Genomic DNA, 17,444 nt, shown 5'->3' on the forward strand with positions numbered 1-17,444 from the left:
CTGACAGTAACGGTGACAGAACACTGGAACGCACTGGCATAGGAAGTAGAAGAATTGGAAATTTTAAAGAAAAAAAGCCTTGACACGGTTCAGCGCAATGCTACCTGAAAGCAAAGGGGCGACCTCGGTGTCTTCCCCGGATTCCCTGACGGTACGTGGCCCTGCGGTGCGACGGCCGGAGCGGGTGACAGGAGGCCCGGCTGCAGGGCCTGGTCTCAGTCTCCCCTCGATGGGGGCCGGGGCGGGGTCGGGACAGGGTAGGGCTTGTGGCTCTTACCTCTTCGCACATTGTTCCAGAGATGGTCTTTGCTGGCACACCTCTCAAATGCTTCGGGGAGCTTGACAGAGCCCGAGCAGATATACCAGAAGAGGATGCCAAAGGCGTAGACATCGACGGAGTTGTCGTACTTCCCTACAGCAAGAAAGGGCGACAGCAGTGAGCCGGGGCGAGAGATCAGCTGTGCCCCTATAACTGGGTCTGCAGAGGTCATCACGCCTTTTTGTCTAAAGCTTTTAACAGCCATGATCTCCCACAGCAACCCCGGTAGGCAGGACCGCTGACAACGCCCATCTTCTACCCAAAACCACAGCACAGGAAGGGCGATGCGAGACACCAGGATGGCCAAGACCAGAGCCTGACAAAGGAGAAGGAGGACAGGCCTCTGATTTTGATTGAACAGCCAAGAAGACCCATCCTGACGGGTCGGATTGGGGAAATAAGCTTGGGAAACACAGGTGGGTGAGCAGATTGGAACCAGAATGTAAAGATTTTTAAATTTTTTAAAAATAGTTAATTTATTTTTGAGGGGGGTTGGTGGGGAGGGGCAGAGGGAGAGACAGAGACAGAGAGAGAGAGAATCCCAAGCAGGCGTGCAGGAGCCTGATGTGGGGGCTCAAACTCACGAACTGTGAGATCATGACCTGAGCTGAAATCAAGAGGGTCAGGACGCTTAACCAACTGAGCCGCCCAGGCGCCCTTAGAATGTAAAGATTTTTTTAGTTTATTGTTTTCTTTCTGAGAGAGAGAGAGAGAGAAGGGAGAGGGGCAGAGAAAGAGAGAGAGAGAGAGAGAGAGAGAGAGAATCCCAAGCAGGCTCTGCACTGTCAGCACAGAGCCCAATATAGGGCTCGAACTCATGAGATCATGACCTGAGCCTAAATCAAGAATTGGACACATAACCGACTAAGCCACCCAGGCACCTCAGAATATAAAGATTTTTAAAAGACAGAAAAGTCTGGATTCAATGGGCAGCATGAGGTCCTTTAGGTTTTAGGGCAGGAGGTGACACGAAGAACCTATTTCAGAAAGATTCTTCTGACAGCAACAGGATGGACTGCAGAGAATCAAGGGAAGTGAAATACCAAGCAGCCAAAAGAAAACAACCGTGGGGGGGGAGAGAAATGTTCCAAGAAGTGAATCTCGAGAAAGAAAACGACTGTGTGCTGAGTCCGCCGTGGGTCCCACTCACCCCCACCCTCATGCCCATCACTCAGGGAAGGACCGGGGCCGGACCAGTGTGTGAGGCCAACGAGAGCAGGCCACGTACACGGCTCATTTTAACTCTTCCCCACGCTGATGAGGGGCCTGCCGGGACCGTCCCCTCTTCCCTGGCACAGACACGACCCCCCCCCCCAACCCCTCAGGCTCAAACTCTCGAGTCCTCGTCTGGTCATCCTTTGCTGTTCACCATCAACACCTAGTTAACCACAAAATCCCACCCGTTCCTCCCGTGAACTGATCCTGAATCTGGCACGGCTTTTTTGTGTCAGTGCTGCTACCAGCCTGATCCTGGAGACCCAAACCCCTGGTCTGCCTGCCTTGGTTCTCGCCCCGCAAAGCCCCTCCACCTCCCGTTGCTAAGCTGACCTTCCGTGAACGTGTCCTCATCCCCCGCCTGCACAGTTCTTTTTTTCAAATTTTTAAAATTATTTTTGAGAGAGACAGAGAGAGAGAGAGCAAGTGGGGAGGGGAAGAGAGAAGAGGGACAGAGGATCCAAAGCAGGCTTTGTGCTGACAGCAGAGAGTCCTATGTGGGGCTTGAACTCGCAAATCGTGAGGTCATGACCTGAGCCTAGGTCAGACGCCTAACAGACTGAGCCACGTGAGCGCCCCAAAAGCTCAAGTTCCGGTATTTCTTCCACAACGAGACTTTCTTCCTCGGTGTGGATTTCAAGCTCGGTGTGTTTCATCTCCAACCTTGTTTGCTTTTACTCCCCACAGGGATTTGTCCCCTGTCAGGCAATTTTCCTCATACTTCCCTTTCCCCAGCCTCCAGAATGTTCTCTCCTTCCAGACACCCGGTTAGATTCTAGAGCCAGAAAGACCTAGATTCCAATCCCAGCTCCATCATTTCTAGCTCAGCATTGTGGGGTGGCTTTCTGATGTTCACCGGTCTGGACTTAACTTTACCCGTGACACGGGCACAAAAATGCATCAGCGGCAGCACAGACTTGCTGTGAGGATTAAATGGAACAAAATATATGAAAAACCGTACTCGCACTGCCTAGCTCCAAGAACATGCTTAATAGCAATGCCCTGCCCACATACCAATTTTCCCGGACTTGACTCAAGTCCTACCCCAAATCTCCTACCATAAAACTATCAAACATTTCAACCTTCACTTACCACCTGTCTGAACACCAGCATCACATCACGTAGCACCCGAATTAGCACCTGGTCACACAGTCTGATGCTGCTTCCTAATTGTTTTACCTCTCTTAATAGATCTCTGTCATCAGCGAGTTCATTGATGATCAGGGCCAACTCCTGATGTACAGAAGTTATTCAGTCAGGACTTTATGATCAACTAACCGGTTGATTATGGCAACCACGGCACGAATAGCCCAGAGAAACGTCCAAAAGCAGACCTGGTGACTCCTGGTTACGCTTCTCCTTCTCACCCCTTCACCTCCTCACCTTCCCCCTACCTGTCTTTAGGTTTCCCCTCCCCTGGCTCTCCCTTGCCCGCCCCAGACCGGCCGGTAGTTACTTGTGGATACTACTTAAGCAAGAGGTAGAACTCATTAAAGCATGGAGCCCTGCTGAGGCCCACTCCCGCCCTGCAGCTTACCTGTGAAAAGTTCAGGGGCCATATGGATTGGTGTCCCCACAATGCTGCCTGACATCATGGCCTCTGGCTTGCAGAACCCTAAGTCAGTGATCTTGGCACGGTTCTGCTTGTCCAGCTGCCAACAAAGCAGGGCAAGAGTCAGCCTGCGTCTGACCCTGCACGTAACGCTCAGGTGCACACTCAAGCTCAGGGGCACACTCAAGCTCTGAAGCGGGTGTCTACTTCCCAGGAGCGCTTCCTCAATCCTGCTTCCTGCCTCCCTGTCTCCAGACTCGTTCCCATTCCCATCTTCCCCCCAGACTGTAAGCAACCTAAGGGCAGGGGCTGCCTTTTCGTCTTTGTATACCTAGCACTTAGCACACTGCCTGGCACATAGCAGGAACTTAGTAAGTCTAGGAAGAACGAATAAGTGAAGGACACGGAGGAAAGGATTTTGGTTCCAGATTATTCTTCTCTGACCTCCAGACCCCGGGGCAGAAAGTTGCTAAGTAAGAAGGCTGAGGTCCTCTGGTGAGCTGAGGAGAGTTTCCTGAATTCCCTGCAGTTTCCTTTCCCAAAGGCCCAAGAGAATAAATCTACGTCTCATTTGACTACAGATAAGTCTCTTAGGTTTCGGCCTATGATTTTAGGACGATCTTTCCCTTCCCCCCAAACTGCTGTCATCTCTCTATATGTACCTGTTGCCAGAAACACCTCAATGATAATGCAACACAGTGTCAAGAAAATATGTCAGAGGAGTCTCTACAATTGAGATAACGGAACATAACCACCTTACCTTTAAGATGCATTTACCCATCTCAGCCCTCATCCAGCACCTGTGATCAAACCCTAAGCAATAACAAGACCTGGAAGCCTCGAACGCATCGTCACAAAAGCACAAAAGAGCAGAAAGACTATTCCAGATTAAAGGAGGATAAAAAACATGACAACAAAGTACGCTGTACGACCCTTGGAGCGAACCCTGGATCAAACACACAAACAAATGACCGTATTCGGGTAACTAAACATATTTGGGACAACTGGGAAATGTTAATATGTTAACTAACAGCATTATACAATGTTAAATTTCTTTGGTGTGATAATGGCATTTTAATTACACAGAAGAATGTCCTTTTTAGGAGATACAAGCTCAAGTACTTAGGAACGTGTTATCTGCAACTTACTTTCATATACTTGAACAAAGAGTGTGCGTACGTGTGTGCGAGACTGAGGAACAGAGAGAGACTAACCCAGAAGAAAGAGAATATGAATCCGGGTGAACCATATGTGGTCGTTGTACCACTCTTTTCTCTTCTGTAAGTCTGAAGTTTTTCAACAGTGTTCGGAGGAAAAGCCTTAAGCAACGTACGCTCAGTCTATGATGCGGCTTCACGCTCCCCAAGCATTATGTCTGAGATCCCATCGATCCACTGTTTTTCCGGCAGCCTCTTCCTATGATCAAACTCACATTCGTGGGGACCCTCCCAAGGTCACTTAACCCACGGAGGCGGGGCGTTATCTCGGGGAAACAGCTCTACTCACCAGGACATTTTTTAGCTTGATATCACGGTGGACAAGTCCCTGGCTGTGCAGAAAGCGGATTCCTTCCACCACATCTAGGGCTATCTGTAGACGTGTCTCCAGCGTCAGCCCAGCCTTGGGGAGACAAAAGGGCTCACGTGTCACTAACAAGACAACTCCTCAGTCCAACTTGCTTAAACCAACTAAGAGTTCCTTCTGCGGGGCACTGAGAGTCGGCCTGCACCAGGGCACACAGGACAAGCGCAGAGAGTAGATGGGAAGAAGGGAAGAGGAAAGAAGTTAGGAGGAGGAGGCTGAGGGGTTGCCCCAAACAGGACTACAAGAGGCACAGTCCAACAACTGAACGCATGAGTTCATTTCCATCCCCTACCCCCAACAAACTCTGGAACTGCCCTTGAGACCCAGAGTACTTCTGGGTCTCAGGGTGCGTGGCTGCTAGGTCAGCGGAGCACGTGACTGCTAGTCTCAGGGTCATGAGTTTGAGCCCCACGTTCGGCAGAGAGATGACTTAAACATTTTTTTAAGTGAGAAAATAAAAACATATTTTTTACAAAAAAGGTGTTTCTAGGTTTCTCAGGCAGAATGACTTCTGCTGCATTGTAAGCCTCATTGGCCCAGGTTTGGCTTTACAGATTCAAATACCAAACTCACACATCTTACTTGTACCGGGCCTCCAACTTAGGGTCTCCTGAATTCCAGAGGACATTACATCACTCATCCAGAAGCTGAGATTCAGTTCTCTAGCCCTCTTGTGGGAAAGCATCAGACAGTGCTGAGCTTAACTCCTCTGAAATGAAGAGGGAGAGCCACCGGGAGAGTCATTTTCTCGACCCTATTGAGTTTCCACGGCTCCTGCGATCATTTCTAGAGATTCCTGTCTTATATCCAGAAGCGTCCACATAAACTGGCATGAGAGGCATCTGTGAGAAGGGACCTACCCACATGCGCTGGGGTTAGCTTCCCCCAGCCCCACTGAGCCCCAGTGTAGGGACCAGAGAAACGAGCGTCTCTACTTCCCTTGCTGCTTTGGGCGAGGGAAACTGAGCATCCGACTGACCGTATCTCCTCTTCACTCAAAATCTTTCAACAGCTTTTCAGGGTCTAGACTGCGATTTGAATTCTATGGAAATTCTTTTTTAAAAAAAAATTTTTTTTAATGTTTATTTATTTTTGAGACAGAGGGAGACAGAGCATGAGTGGGGGAGGGGCATAGACAGACGGAGACACAGAATCTGAAACAGGCTCCGGGCTCTGAGCTGTCAGCACAGAGCCCGACGCGGGGCTCAAACCCACGAACCGTGAGATCGTGACCTGAGCCGAAGTCGGCCGCTCAACTGACTGAGCCACCCAGGCGCCCCTGTATGGAAATTCTTAATTCTGGTGTTCTACAATTTGTTCTCAACATGTCTTTGCACATCACGCTCTTCTAGTCCCAGACAGCTGCTCCAACACGACCAGTGTCCTTCAGGTGGAGGGCATTACGCTCCTCCTTCCCCCTAGTGTGGCCTCTTCCTTCTACCAAATTTTACCCATCAAGGTATATTTACCAAACTCAAATCCTCATGACATACTCACTGACTACAAGTCTCTTAGAAGCTTTTGACAATTAGACTTTTTTTTTTTTTTTTAAAGTGAGCTCTCCACCTGAAGTGGGGCTTGAACTCCTGACCCCGAGATCAAGAGTCACACGCGCCACTGACCGAGCCAGCCGGGGGCCCCTGGCAATCGCACCTCCTGATATCCCCTTCTGGTGCTTAATACAGGCTCTTGGACAAAAAGGAGTCACTGATAAATACTGGCTGGTTAAACGACAAAAAGTGGCTCATCCCTCGAGAGCGAAAAAAGGAGGAAGAACAGCAAAGTTCTAGGATGCTTTTCTGCTCCTCCGCGTAGTCTAGGTTTGTACCACCATCACCAGAGGTGACGGTGGCGAACCGGCAGCGTTCTGGGCCGAAAATCAGACTCTGAGAAGTCTGTGAGGTTTTTCCGGATTGGGGTAATCAAGCTTGACTATTCCAACAACGTGTCGTGAAAGCTAGAAGGCCCGGACAAACAAGGAGGGATGACAGGCCGGGGAGGACCCCGTGGCTCCGGCTGCGCGGTCACGCCCTCGCCCCGCCTCACCTTCAGCCCGGTGTAGAGGTCCCGGTGCAGCCTCTCCATGATGAGCAGCACGGCGATGCTGGAGCCGCCGCCGTAGCCGTAGTCGATGACTGAGCCGTGGAGGTCCACCAAGCGCTCGTGCTTCGGCAGAGACCTGGTGGGAACGAGAGAGGCCGCGGCTGCCGTGCTCCGGTCTCACCCTGCACAGCGTGCCGCCACGGGGGAAAGGATACCCCAGGGACCACCCTCAGTCCAGGTCCAGGGGGACCGGCCCTCGGTACAGAGGAAAGGGAAAGACAACGGCCTCCAGCGAGGACAAAGCGTCACGGAATCTAGAGACGGACGGGCCGCAAGGACTAAGGAAGAAGTCCAACGGGAGACGGAGTCTGTGAGAAATCAGGATGGCGGGGAGAGGGCAAGCAAAGCCACTGAAGGCCTGGCAGAGAGCACGTGACTGGAACAAACCCAGAAATACTGTCCACGACACCCTGGGGCACAGGAATGGAGAGACCAGGGACGCTGCAGCTCTTGGTACAAAAGTCGTGTCGGCTTCCGGCTTCTTCTCTGGATCTTTTCCCACAGGGATGAACGACAGGAGAACCCACCTCATGTAGTGAAACTCCAAAGCCAGGTCATTCCAGTGCTTCTCATCCGGAGGGACGACCGACTTGAGGGCACACGGGAAGTGTCCTCCCCAGTTGTCACACAGGTACACCACACCGTACTGGCCCCGGCCCAGTTCCTGACCCAGTTTAGGTTTACCTATGAAAAACAGAGACAGGGATGAGGCAGGAGGAATGGGAGCCTGCCTCTTGCTCTTGGGGTTGTGGGTTCGAGCCCCACGTTGAGTGTAGAGGTTACTTAAAAATAAAACCTTAAAGACTGCCTATGAAGAAAATATATACCTTGTTTAAGAAAAAAGGAAAAAAAAAAGGATTCTTAGACACAGACCTAAAAGTAGGAAGTTGTAATTCTGACAGTACTGGAAACTAGTAGAAAGTACCCTAACTGGTCCGATTTATTTGTTTTTTTAATGTTTATTTATTTTTGAAAGGGGGGGAGGGGCACAGAGAGAGGGAGACACAGGATCTGAAGCAGGCTCCAGGCTCTGAGCTGTCAGCACAGAGCCTGACGTGGGGCTCGAACCCACCAACTGTGAGATCATGACCTGAGCCAAAGTCAGACGCTTAACCGACTGAGCCACCTAGGTGCCCCCTAACTGGTTTGATTTAAATAAACCTGTCATGTCACCTGAACTATACAAATAGCGGGACCAGGGGCGCCTGGGTGGCTCAGTCGGTTAAGCGTCCGACTTCAGCTCAGGTCATGATCTCGCGGTCCGTGAGTTCGAGCCCCGCGTCAGGTTCTGTGCTGACCGCTCAGAGCCTGGAGCCTGTTTCAGATTCTGTGTCTCCCTCTCTCTCTGACCCTCCCCCGTTCATGCTCTGTCTCCCTCTGTCTCAAAAATAAATAAACGTTAAAAAAAAAAAAAAGAAAAAAAAAAAAGAAATGGATTCTGTAACAAATAGTGGGACCAAACAGACTTTAGGGTTTCAAAAACCCATCAGTGGGTGCTTAGGTAGCTTTGCAAGGAAACAGCGTTAGAGGTAGAACATGCGAACGCCAGGTATCCAGAAACTTCTCCCAATTTACTTGGGAAAGACAGGGACTCACGATGTAGCAAGACATCCTGTAAAGAACGGCTTTCCAGAGAAAGGCGAGCCAGGCGGGGGGCATGATCCTTGCGAACCTTCAACCAGAGATCTTCTGTTTTCTCCAACCGACCTGAGTGGCCAGCTTCTAGCTGGAAGAGAAACAGAAAGAAGACACGTGACTTTCCAAGTCCCTAGTTTGGCTTCCTCACCTATTATATGGGGACAATAATATCTACCTGCTGAGGACAACTGAGAGAGTTACCCAAGCTGTGCAGAACACAGCTCCGACACTGGCATCCAGTGAGCTCTCGATAAATAACCACTTTGCCTCCTGGATGCGCCATCTCCACACCCTCCCCTCTATACACACGTACACACATGTGCACGCGTGCACACACACACACACGCGCACACTCTGAGGGGACAAGCACATGTCACATAACTGTGAACCAGTGTGAAAGCTACAAAGTCATCCTCCTCTGTGACTCATTTCTAAAATACTAAATAAATAAAATTCCTACCCCTTGATTTTCATTCCTCACTCGGTGAAATGGGGAGAAATTAACCGAGTTCCCTTCATGTTCCCAAGAGTTAGAAAGATCTCCACGTGAAAAATGTACTGATGAAACTTCCTATAACATGATATTATCCTTTAACATATAGGAAGAAGATACACTGATGATTTTAGAAAAATTACACGCAGAGCAGTGGGCAAAATATTGCTCGACAGGTAAGGCTCTTCTCTCTCTTCCGACATACGCACCTGCCGCAAGGAGGCTGCAAAAGCCTCGTGAGAACTGTTGAGCCGGGTCCGGAACTGGCTGCAAATGCTCTTGGCCAATTTAGAGGCACTGAGGCTCTCGATGGCTTCCTGGGCCACCTTCCTCTTCCATTCCAGTGTGATGGCGGGTGGGCTCACCCACGTGATACGCTGGATGATCTGCGGGGAAGAAGAGAGGAAGAACATGCAAGGGTAGGGACAGGAGCCACCAGAAAGAGCCAACGCCCTTCCCCTCTGGGCTACCCACTCGTTAGGAGCAGGCTAGTAAGAAAGCAGCCACGTGAAGGCCAAGATTCCTCTCCCATTCCATCTACCTCATAATCAGGGCTCAGACCAAAGGAAAGCATCAAAGAACACTAGGCCTAGTCTACGGGCTCACAAACCCTCACTACATACAGTCAGCGCCGGGGGCGCCCGGAATTCCCTTTCTGAACTCAGTATGGAATAAGAGCCACATCAAATTCCAGAAAAGAAACCACACAAATGGCCTCTGGCAGGAAAGCCAGGCTTAAGATTCTGAGAAAACATTTCGGCTGGGGAGAAAGGAATCTGAAGAAGCTAGTGAAGGAGAGTCTTACGGCTGCATAAAATATTTAAACGCACCATTCTCAAGCGTTAAAGTGGCTCCGTTCCTAATTATCTCAGAGCTGGCATAAACCAGAACTGTCTTGGACAGGCAAATCGGGGCAAACGGCCACCTACCTACACCAACAGAAGATCCTAGACATCAGCTGCTATTGGTGACTAAGGTTCTGAGCCAACCAGGGCCAGAGAATGTTTCTCTAAGCAAGCCCCACCTGTTTGATTTGCTCCCACAGCATCCTTGTAACCGAGGACCCTGAGTGAAACGTAACTTCGACGTGATAGGCGGCATTTAAGATCTGGAAGAGAACACACAAACCAAAGTCAATACGCCCTGAGCAGAGGGGCTGATTAGAAAATGTGATAAATAGTATTTACTTAAGGCAGGGTCCAGTTTCAAGGTTCCCAAATAGACCCATCGATACGAGTGCAGAGTCGACGCAGGTGCATCATCGGTTCTGCGGCTCTCTGGGCCCCTTTCCTTCCCTCTTCACCTTCTAGCTCATCACCCGAACTGCGACTGTGCAGCTCACAAGCCCCTCTGACAGGCAGTGCTCATGTGACGGAAAAGTTCAATATAATTCAAAGGGGATGGGCAGAGGGGTGAAAGGGCAACTCCGGGCTAACTTGAGGCTGGGTTTCTGTGTGGTGTCTGCTTTGTGCGTCACCTGTGACACGGTATCTTGGCCATTCTGCGAGTACCTGTTTGAGATAATTACTGGTGATGTGAACTGAGACATCCTGGGACTTCTCCAGGCTCTGCAGGCACCGTTCCAGGGTGCCGACGAAGCTCTCGCGCAGGTAATCCACTGAGCTGATCAGCTTGTTCGCCACAGCCTGATTAAGCCGGGAGATGATGAGCTCCTGTATCTGTCGGATGCAGCATTTGATTTCTCTGGTGCCCACTGGCTCTCCGTTCTCAGGGACAATGACATCTATGGAGGCAGAGAAAGAAGCCAGTGGGCTGTGAGAGGAAGGGGCAGGCACTGAGAATAAGGGCCTCCCCCAACCAAAGCCGAGGAGCTACCAGCACGATGGCTGTAAAAGACACGGCTGGCTGACGAGCTCTGACCTTCAGTATGATCCGGGGCCATGCGATCCTCTACTACTTAGGCATCTAAGAATACTGAGAAAAAGCATCTGTGTCTAGAACGAGCCCATTGATTTTTGTCAGCTTTCATGTCGCATTTATAGGAGGAGGATCATTTATTGAGTGCAGACCATTTGACAGGCACCATACTAAGTATTTTATATATGCAATCGAATTTAATCCTCACAATAACCTTGTCAGGTGGGTATTTTTTTTTTAATGTTTTATTTTTGAGAGGGCATGAGAGGGGGAGGGACAGAGAGAGAGGGAGACAGATGATCAGAAGCGGGCCCTGCGCTGACAGCAGCGAGCCCGATGTGGGGCTAGAACTCAACAAACCGTGAGATCGTGACCTGAGCCGAAGTCGGGCACTCAGCTGCCTGAGCCTCCCAGGCGCCCCTGTCAGGTGAGTATTATTGGTCACATTTTACGGGTTGGGAGACAGTCTCAAAGAAAGGACAAAGGCGGCACCCGGAAGGGTACGGTACGGTTAGGAAGTAATACAGCTAGCATTTGAACCCAAAGCTCAGGGACTGCAAAACCTTTGTAACCTTTCACACTGCCTAGTTCCTGGAAAAACCCGAGAGTCGGAGATTCAGCACTGATCAATTGCTAGATAAGTAAAAAGTAAAACTGGAACACTGTCACCATCCAGCTACCTCCCAGAATCAGAAATCTGTTTTGCCAGCCAGAGGACGGAACTTAAGAGAAGACAAGTTACCTGCAAAAACTCCACTCCTAAAAAGGCACTCTCATGTCTACTGTGGGAATTTAAATCGGTGCTACCTCTTTTGGAGGAGATCCCATAACATCTAACAAAAAAAATTGTTTTTAATCTATCAGAATTTTAAGCTAACCAACAAATCAACAAAATCACCTACATTCCCTTTGACCTAACTATTCTATGTATGTAGGTATTACCTTTAAAAAAAAAAAAAGGCTTTTCTTTAATACATTTTTCAAATGTTTATTTATATTTGAGAGAGACAGGGAGAGACAGAGAGAGAGAGAGAGAGAGAGAACGAGTGGGAGAGGGGCAGAGATACAGAGACAGAATCTGAAGCAGGCTCCAGGCTCCGAGCTGTCAGCACACAGCTCGACGTGGGGATCAAACCCACGAACCGTGAGATCATGACCTGGGCCGGAGTCAGACGCTTAACTGACTGAGCCACCCAGGTACCCCAAAAGTCTTTTCTGAAGTGTGTATGCCATATAGCCAGCATACCTGCATTACCTTTATTTAAACAAAACAAAACAAAATGAAACAGAACAAAAAAACGGTACCAGAAATCTGGTTCCCCAGGCCAGCTGGTAAATCTTCTGGCCTCTTCTAAATTTACTTATTGCATCAAGGGTCTCCAGGAAGAACTTAGAACAAGGTTAAGTAGTAGCCATGCAAGTCTCGTCTAACACACAGCCGAGTACGGAAGTGGCTTCACAAATCCATCATGCAGTTAACAGAGCCAGACGTCTGATCTACACGCTCCCAGTTCCCCCTGCGTCTGTTGAACTAACCACCGCTTCCCAGGCACCAAACTTGGTGTACTTGGCACCTAATATACAGTCAAATATTTCACGGTCTGCCCACCTTTACCAAGGGCTCTGTGCCACTGGCACTGATGTGCCAGCTTTGTTTCGGTGAGTCAGAAGCCCTCCTAGCATCTCCACTGCAAGTCCTCCCTACGGGGGAATTCACCAAAGACGTATCTTTGCTCATCTTTAGAAAGACCTGTAAGAGATAAGGCACCTGTGTTTGCTAGAGTCAACTCTATGTCCTTTGTATAAGCGTGACACGGCCGTATACCATCATTCGCACGCTCATTCGGGCTCTGAAGAGGTACCATCCACAGACTCTGTGTTATCTGCTGTAAGAGATGTGAAAATGTTATCTAGAAGAGGCCTTGAAGGCTAGGTAGGATTTGGAAATTCCCAAATAAAAGACATTTTGGGTTTAGGGCAGAACAGGAGCAAAGAAAAAGTAAAGGAAGCATATGGAGGACAGCAAGCAGTTGAGACCAACTGAAATAGAAATTACAGGAAGGTGCACATTGGGAAAGAGGAAGAGGAAAGTCGGTCAGACTTTGGAAGATCTTTAACACTAGGCTCATAAGTCTAAACTTAGTCTGTAGGAACAGGGAGCCGCGAAAGATGAACTGGAGAAAGGAGAGAAAGATGTCCGGGGGAGCAACAGGTAACAGTAGTTCAGGCAGACTAAAGAAGAGGCAGCAGAAAAGCAAAGGTAGATATGAAACAGGGACGAAGACTCGTCAGGACCCGGCGGCAGACCGGATGCAGGACGAGGGAAAGCAAAGAGCCGGAGACCAGGCTGAGCCTTGGGAGCCGGTTATGAGGACGACGGTGGCGGCAGCAGCCAGAAACAGATTAAGAAGCAGGAAAGCAAGGAAATTAACTCAGAAATAAGACCGTTAGATTCAAATTCTGCCCTTACTCTTCAGTAGCTATGTGACCTTGAGCAAATTACTTAACCTGCCTGAGCCTCAGTTCCCTCATCAAGAAGATGGCAATGTACAGAATCCGCAGGGAGACTGGAAAAAAAAAAAGAAAAGGAAAAAGAAAAGAAAGGAAAAGAAAAGAAAAAAAACTGATGCTAGCTCTCACATAAGAAATTCTGATTGGGGTGCCTGGATGGCTCAGGCAGTTAAGTGTCCGACTCTTGTCTCGACTCAGGTCATGATCCTGCACTTCATAGGTTCGAGCCTTGAGTCGGTCTCTGTGCTGACAGCACAGAGCCTCCCTGGATCCTCTCCCCCTCTCTCTCTCTGACCCTTCCCCTTTCACGTACGCCTGCTCTCTCAAAAATAAAGAAAGAAAGAAAAAGAAAAGAAAAGGAATTCTGATTAATCGGTCTGCAGTGCTCTGCGGTGGTATCGAACATTTATATTTTCAAAGAGCCTCCCAGCAGATTTGGATGTACAGCCGGGACTGAGAACCCAAAGGGTAACTTGCAAAGGACTTCCCTTTAATGAACAGGTGGTAGGGCTCACGTTCCTGCAGGGAGGTCCACAGACCAGTCAGTATGCAAGGTCAGCCACACCTAAACGTCAGCCCCAAAAGACCTGACCCATCACCGTGCCCCAATTTTCTTAACAGCCATCCATGAAGAATGGGGCTTCCAGAAAAGCTGAAAACAGGACTTTGGGAAATCCTCCTGAGCTGGGTTTCGGGAGCAGCCTGGAAAGAAAATGAGATCACGACACACACAGAAAGGACCAATAAGGAAGCATGGGCCATGCCGAAGGTTAAAGCCAAGGTTAAAGCATGACTTAGTAACATTCTTCTCCAGAAGAATTCTTCTCCACTAACATTCTTCTCCAGTTGGAGCTCTTCTCCAGCTCCATCAAGGTCAAGGGGATACAGACACAAACTGGAGATTAAAGAGCACTATTAGGATGAACTTACCAGAAGCTGGACTGCCAGTCCTGGGAAGGAATGACAGCGGAATCTTCCAGGAAGGCCTCTGAGAACAAGGGAGGCCACTCTGGCTAAATGATTTAAGGTGGGCTCCTGCTAATGACGGTTGGGTAGATGAGATCCTCCTGAGTTTCCTTTGGCCCTCAGAATTAATTGGCTCAATTTCAGGTTAGCAAAGGGTTAAAGAATCCTCTGGTCCCAGTAGCCCACGCCCAGCTCTCTAGGACCTACCTTTAAATTCCATGTTGGCAGCATCATCCAGAAGTTCCTCCTTCATGGTGTTCAGCGTCTCGACAATCATGTCCTTCATTTCCTCCTGCTTTCGGTTGGCAATATTCATCAACGATTCATACAACTCATTTTCCTTTTTTCGAGTATACTCCAGACGTTTGGGAGTAATCTGCAGGTCCCGCTGCATGTCAAAGGCCTGGTTAATAAAGATGTCAAGGGAGCGGCAGTGCACCAGATTCAGGGCCTTGGCCGCGTCCACCAGGCGGGTCTGTAGCACCTGGTGAGAAAACGTGCTCAAGTGTCTCAGTTTCTCACTTTGTTCCACCAACATGCTCTGAGCTTTAGTGTCTTGGCCAGGAGCCCCACAGTTACAGTGACTGCTGCTCAGATAGCCCAGGCCAATCAGCTGGTGATGGAGCGGTGACCTTTCATTCTCCAGTCTTCTGGTAGAGGAGGCAATGATCTCCGAGCCCAGCTTCGGCACTTTGAAAAAGAATACGGGAAAGGAGAAATACTTTCGGATTTCCTGAAGCTCTCGCTCATCCCTCTCAGAGAGTTCATCTTTGTGGAGTGCATAGGTTATCACAGGCAAGAAATCGTTCACCAAGTCACCCAGAACATCCACTGCAGGCCGGAGGCCTTGGCACGGTGCTACCACAATGTCCACTTCCTAGAAGGGGAAGGGGGGGGGGGGTCATATCAGCACTTCAGGGTCAGAACCAATCCTTGCCTCCCCTGAGTCCCACACTGAGACCAAAGTCCAGATCTGTGATGGGCCAATGGGACTTCGGTACGCCCCCATCATTTGTCCAACTCCTTCCTGGGTTACCAACACTCCCTGGTGCAGCCTGTGCAGACAGGCACTTGTCTAGAGAGAGAAAGCAGTCAGTAGAAAGGATGGCCGTCTCTTCAGCCACTTCAGAAAAAAAGAATTTAGTTCCTGGCTTCCCTCGTTGTTTGGAAACACCTATAGATACCCTCCGATGAAGGAGTAACACAAGTAATGGAAGGAGAAAGAAGTGCTGTGGAAATTATCAGCTCAGGAGTGAGGCTGTCTGGAACTTTCCTCCCACTCCAGTCCTCGCTCATTGCACTTGCCCAACCTTTCAGAGCCAGCTAACTCCCAGACCAACTCCCAAGCGGGCTTCCAACCTGCCTGTGTACTCATGTCATGCCCTAGAGAGTCCTTCCTCGAACATAATCCCAAGCACTCTCTACTTCTCCTTTCCTTAATGTTCAACACATTTATACTTTATTTTTTGAAAACCCATTTTCCCTATTAGCCTGTCAACCCTTTGAGGGCAGGGACCATGTCCACCTTGTTCGCTATTGTAACTCCAGTGCCTAACACATGGGCCTCAATATTGTTGAGTCAATCAAGCAGCAAACTAAAAACCAGGTTTGGCCAACATTGTTACTGTCCTATTCTAAAAGTCTGCAGGTATCTCAAAGTCTTAGCCACCTAAGTCTTGGTAATACCTTCATTCTCATGATCACTTGGTACAACAAGACTGAGGTTTGCCTATCCAGTATTTAGCCTCTGCATTATTGGGAAGGCAATGGTCTTTACAGACAAGGTGGCCAATAACGGGGCGGGGCTTTTGGGAGAACTCTTTAGAGGGGGTTTGACCCTCCCAGGAAGCACGCTCTCTGGCCTCAGCCTTCTTGCCAGTGGCAAGATGACGTCAGCCCCGCAGCCCTAAGGCAAACCTGAGGGTAGAAGCCAGCACTGAGGATGATGGAGCAAAAAGAAACAGGGGGCTTGGGTCCCTGGCGACCGCAGAGCCGCCACACCAGCCTAGCTTCAGACTTCTTTCACGAGGGAAAAAAAATTAACCTCTATCTTGTTTAAGCAAGCCCGTTTTTCAGATTGTCTGTTACATGTGATTGAACCCAGTCATAACGGATATACCCAAGATCTTAAAGTGAGTTTCAAGCACGAGCTTTGGTTTAGAAACAAACGTCTACAGGTCCTTTCCTAGCCAACAGTTTTTGTTTTGTGTTCTACTTTTTTTTTTTAATTTATTTATATTGAGAGAAAGAGACAGCATGCGCACATATGTGCGTGCGTGCGTGCGAGTGGGGGAGGGGCGAGGGGCGAGAGACTATCTCAAGCGGGCTCCAGTGTCAGCAGAGTCCAATTCGGGGTTCGAACTCATGACCCCAGTCGAAATCAAGAGTCAGACACTTAACCGACTGAGCCACCCAGGTGCCCCTGTGCTCTGCTTCTTTCCTGAGGATCCTGAGGCAGTTAAGAGCATATATTTCCATCCACTGCACATGCTGCTTTTCTCTATCTTTGAAACTGTCTACTCTGCCCGGCATCCCAGACCTAAGGGTCAACCCGGAGACTCATGCCCATATCACCGCTGCAGGCACACTAACTCCCGATGTCTTCAGGGATCTGCAATTCCAAATCAATCCTCCACAGAATTCTAGCACATTTGACAGAGTTATAAAAGAAGTCAGCGCGAATCTGCTCATTTGTGCCCTTAACATTTGTCAGATGTTGCAAATTTACTTCATTTGAAATGTAAAAGATATGCAGTTGTTTATTTTCTTTCAGATTGATATTCTGTTTTTATTCCTTACCTGACTGAGCAGCAGGCATTTTTGATGAAAAACATTTTTAAATAAAAACCTGGGACCTTTTAAGTAGGAAAGGACTAGAAAATGCCAGCCTATTGTCTCTTGTACTCTGTGTGTGTGTGTGTGTGTCTGTGTGTGTATCTGTGTGTGTGTGTGTGTGTGTGTGTGTGTGTGTGTGTGTGTGAGAGAGAGAGAGAGAGAGAGAGAGAGAGAGAGAGAGATCTCCCATCTCCAGAAAAGCACAAGGTCTCATCTTCCCCAGTAAATAACTAGTAAGTTTAATTCACAGATGGGTCACATAACTGTTATCTGGCTGGCCGCTGTGAACTCCCTAAAGCTAAAAGTGCTTTTAGCATCTCACCAATTATGATTTGAGCAAACACTAAAAA

The 17,444-nt window shown here is 49.0% G+C and overlaps 1 protein-coding gene across 2 annotated transcripts in view; it reads right to left on the reverse strand.

Annotated features, from left to right (window-relative positions):
• Positions 1-17,444, reverse strand: part of DSTYK (dual serine/threonine and tyrosine protein kinase) — a 49,033-nt gene that overhangs the window by 4,524 nt on the left and 27,065 nt on the right. Inside the window, exons 3-12 of one of the 2 annotated variants that reach the window (XM_060644252.3) lie at positions 14,467-15,136; positions 10,416-10,648; positions 9,929-10,012; positions 9,114-9,290; positions 8,370-8,499; positions 7,301-7,457; positions 6,717-6,849; positions 4,593-4,706; positions 3,072-3,186; positions 278-412 (exon numbers count right to left, since the gene is read on the reverse strand). In XM_060644252.3, the coding sequence (XP_060500235.3) occupies positions 278-412; positions 3,072-3,186; positions 4,593-4,706; positions 6,717-6,849; positions 7,301-7,457; positions 8,370-8,499; positions 9,114-9,290; positions 9,929-10,012; positions 10,416-10,648; positions 14,467-15,136 (1,948 nt within the window). The remainder of the gene's footprint in view (positions 1-277; positions 413-3,071; positions 3,187-4,592; positions 4,707-6,716; positions 6,850-7,300; positions 7,458-8,369; positions 8,500-9,113; positions 9,291-9,928; positions 10,013-10,415; positions 10,649-14,466; positions 15,137-17,444) is intronic. The other variant, XM_060644254.3, reaches the window with a different exon arrangement.

Source organism: Panthera onca, chromosome F1 (genome assembly GCF_046562875.1).
Source record: "Panthera onca isolate mPanOnc1 chromosome F1, mPanOnc1 haplotype 2, whole genome shotgun sequence".
In the NCBI taxonomy this organism is placed as follows: domain Eukaryota; kingdom Metazoa; phylum Chordata; class Mammalia; order Carnivora; family Felidae; genus Panthera; species Panthera onca.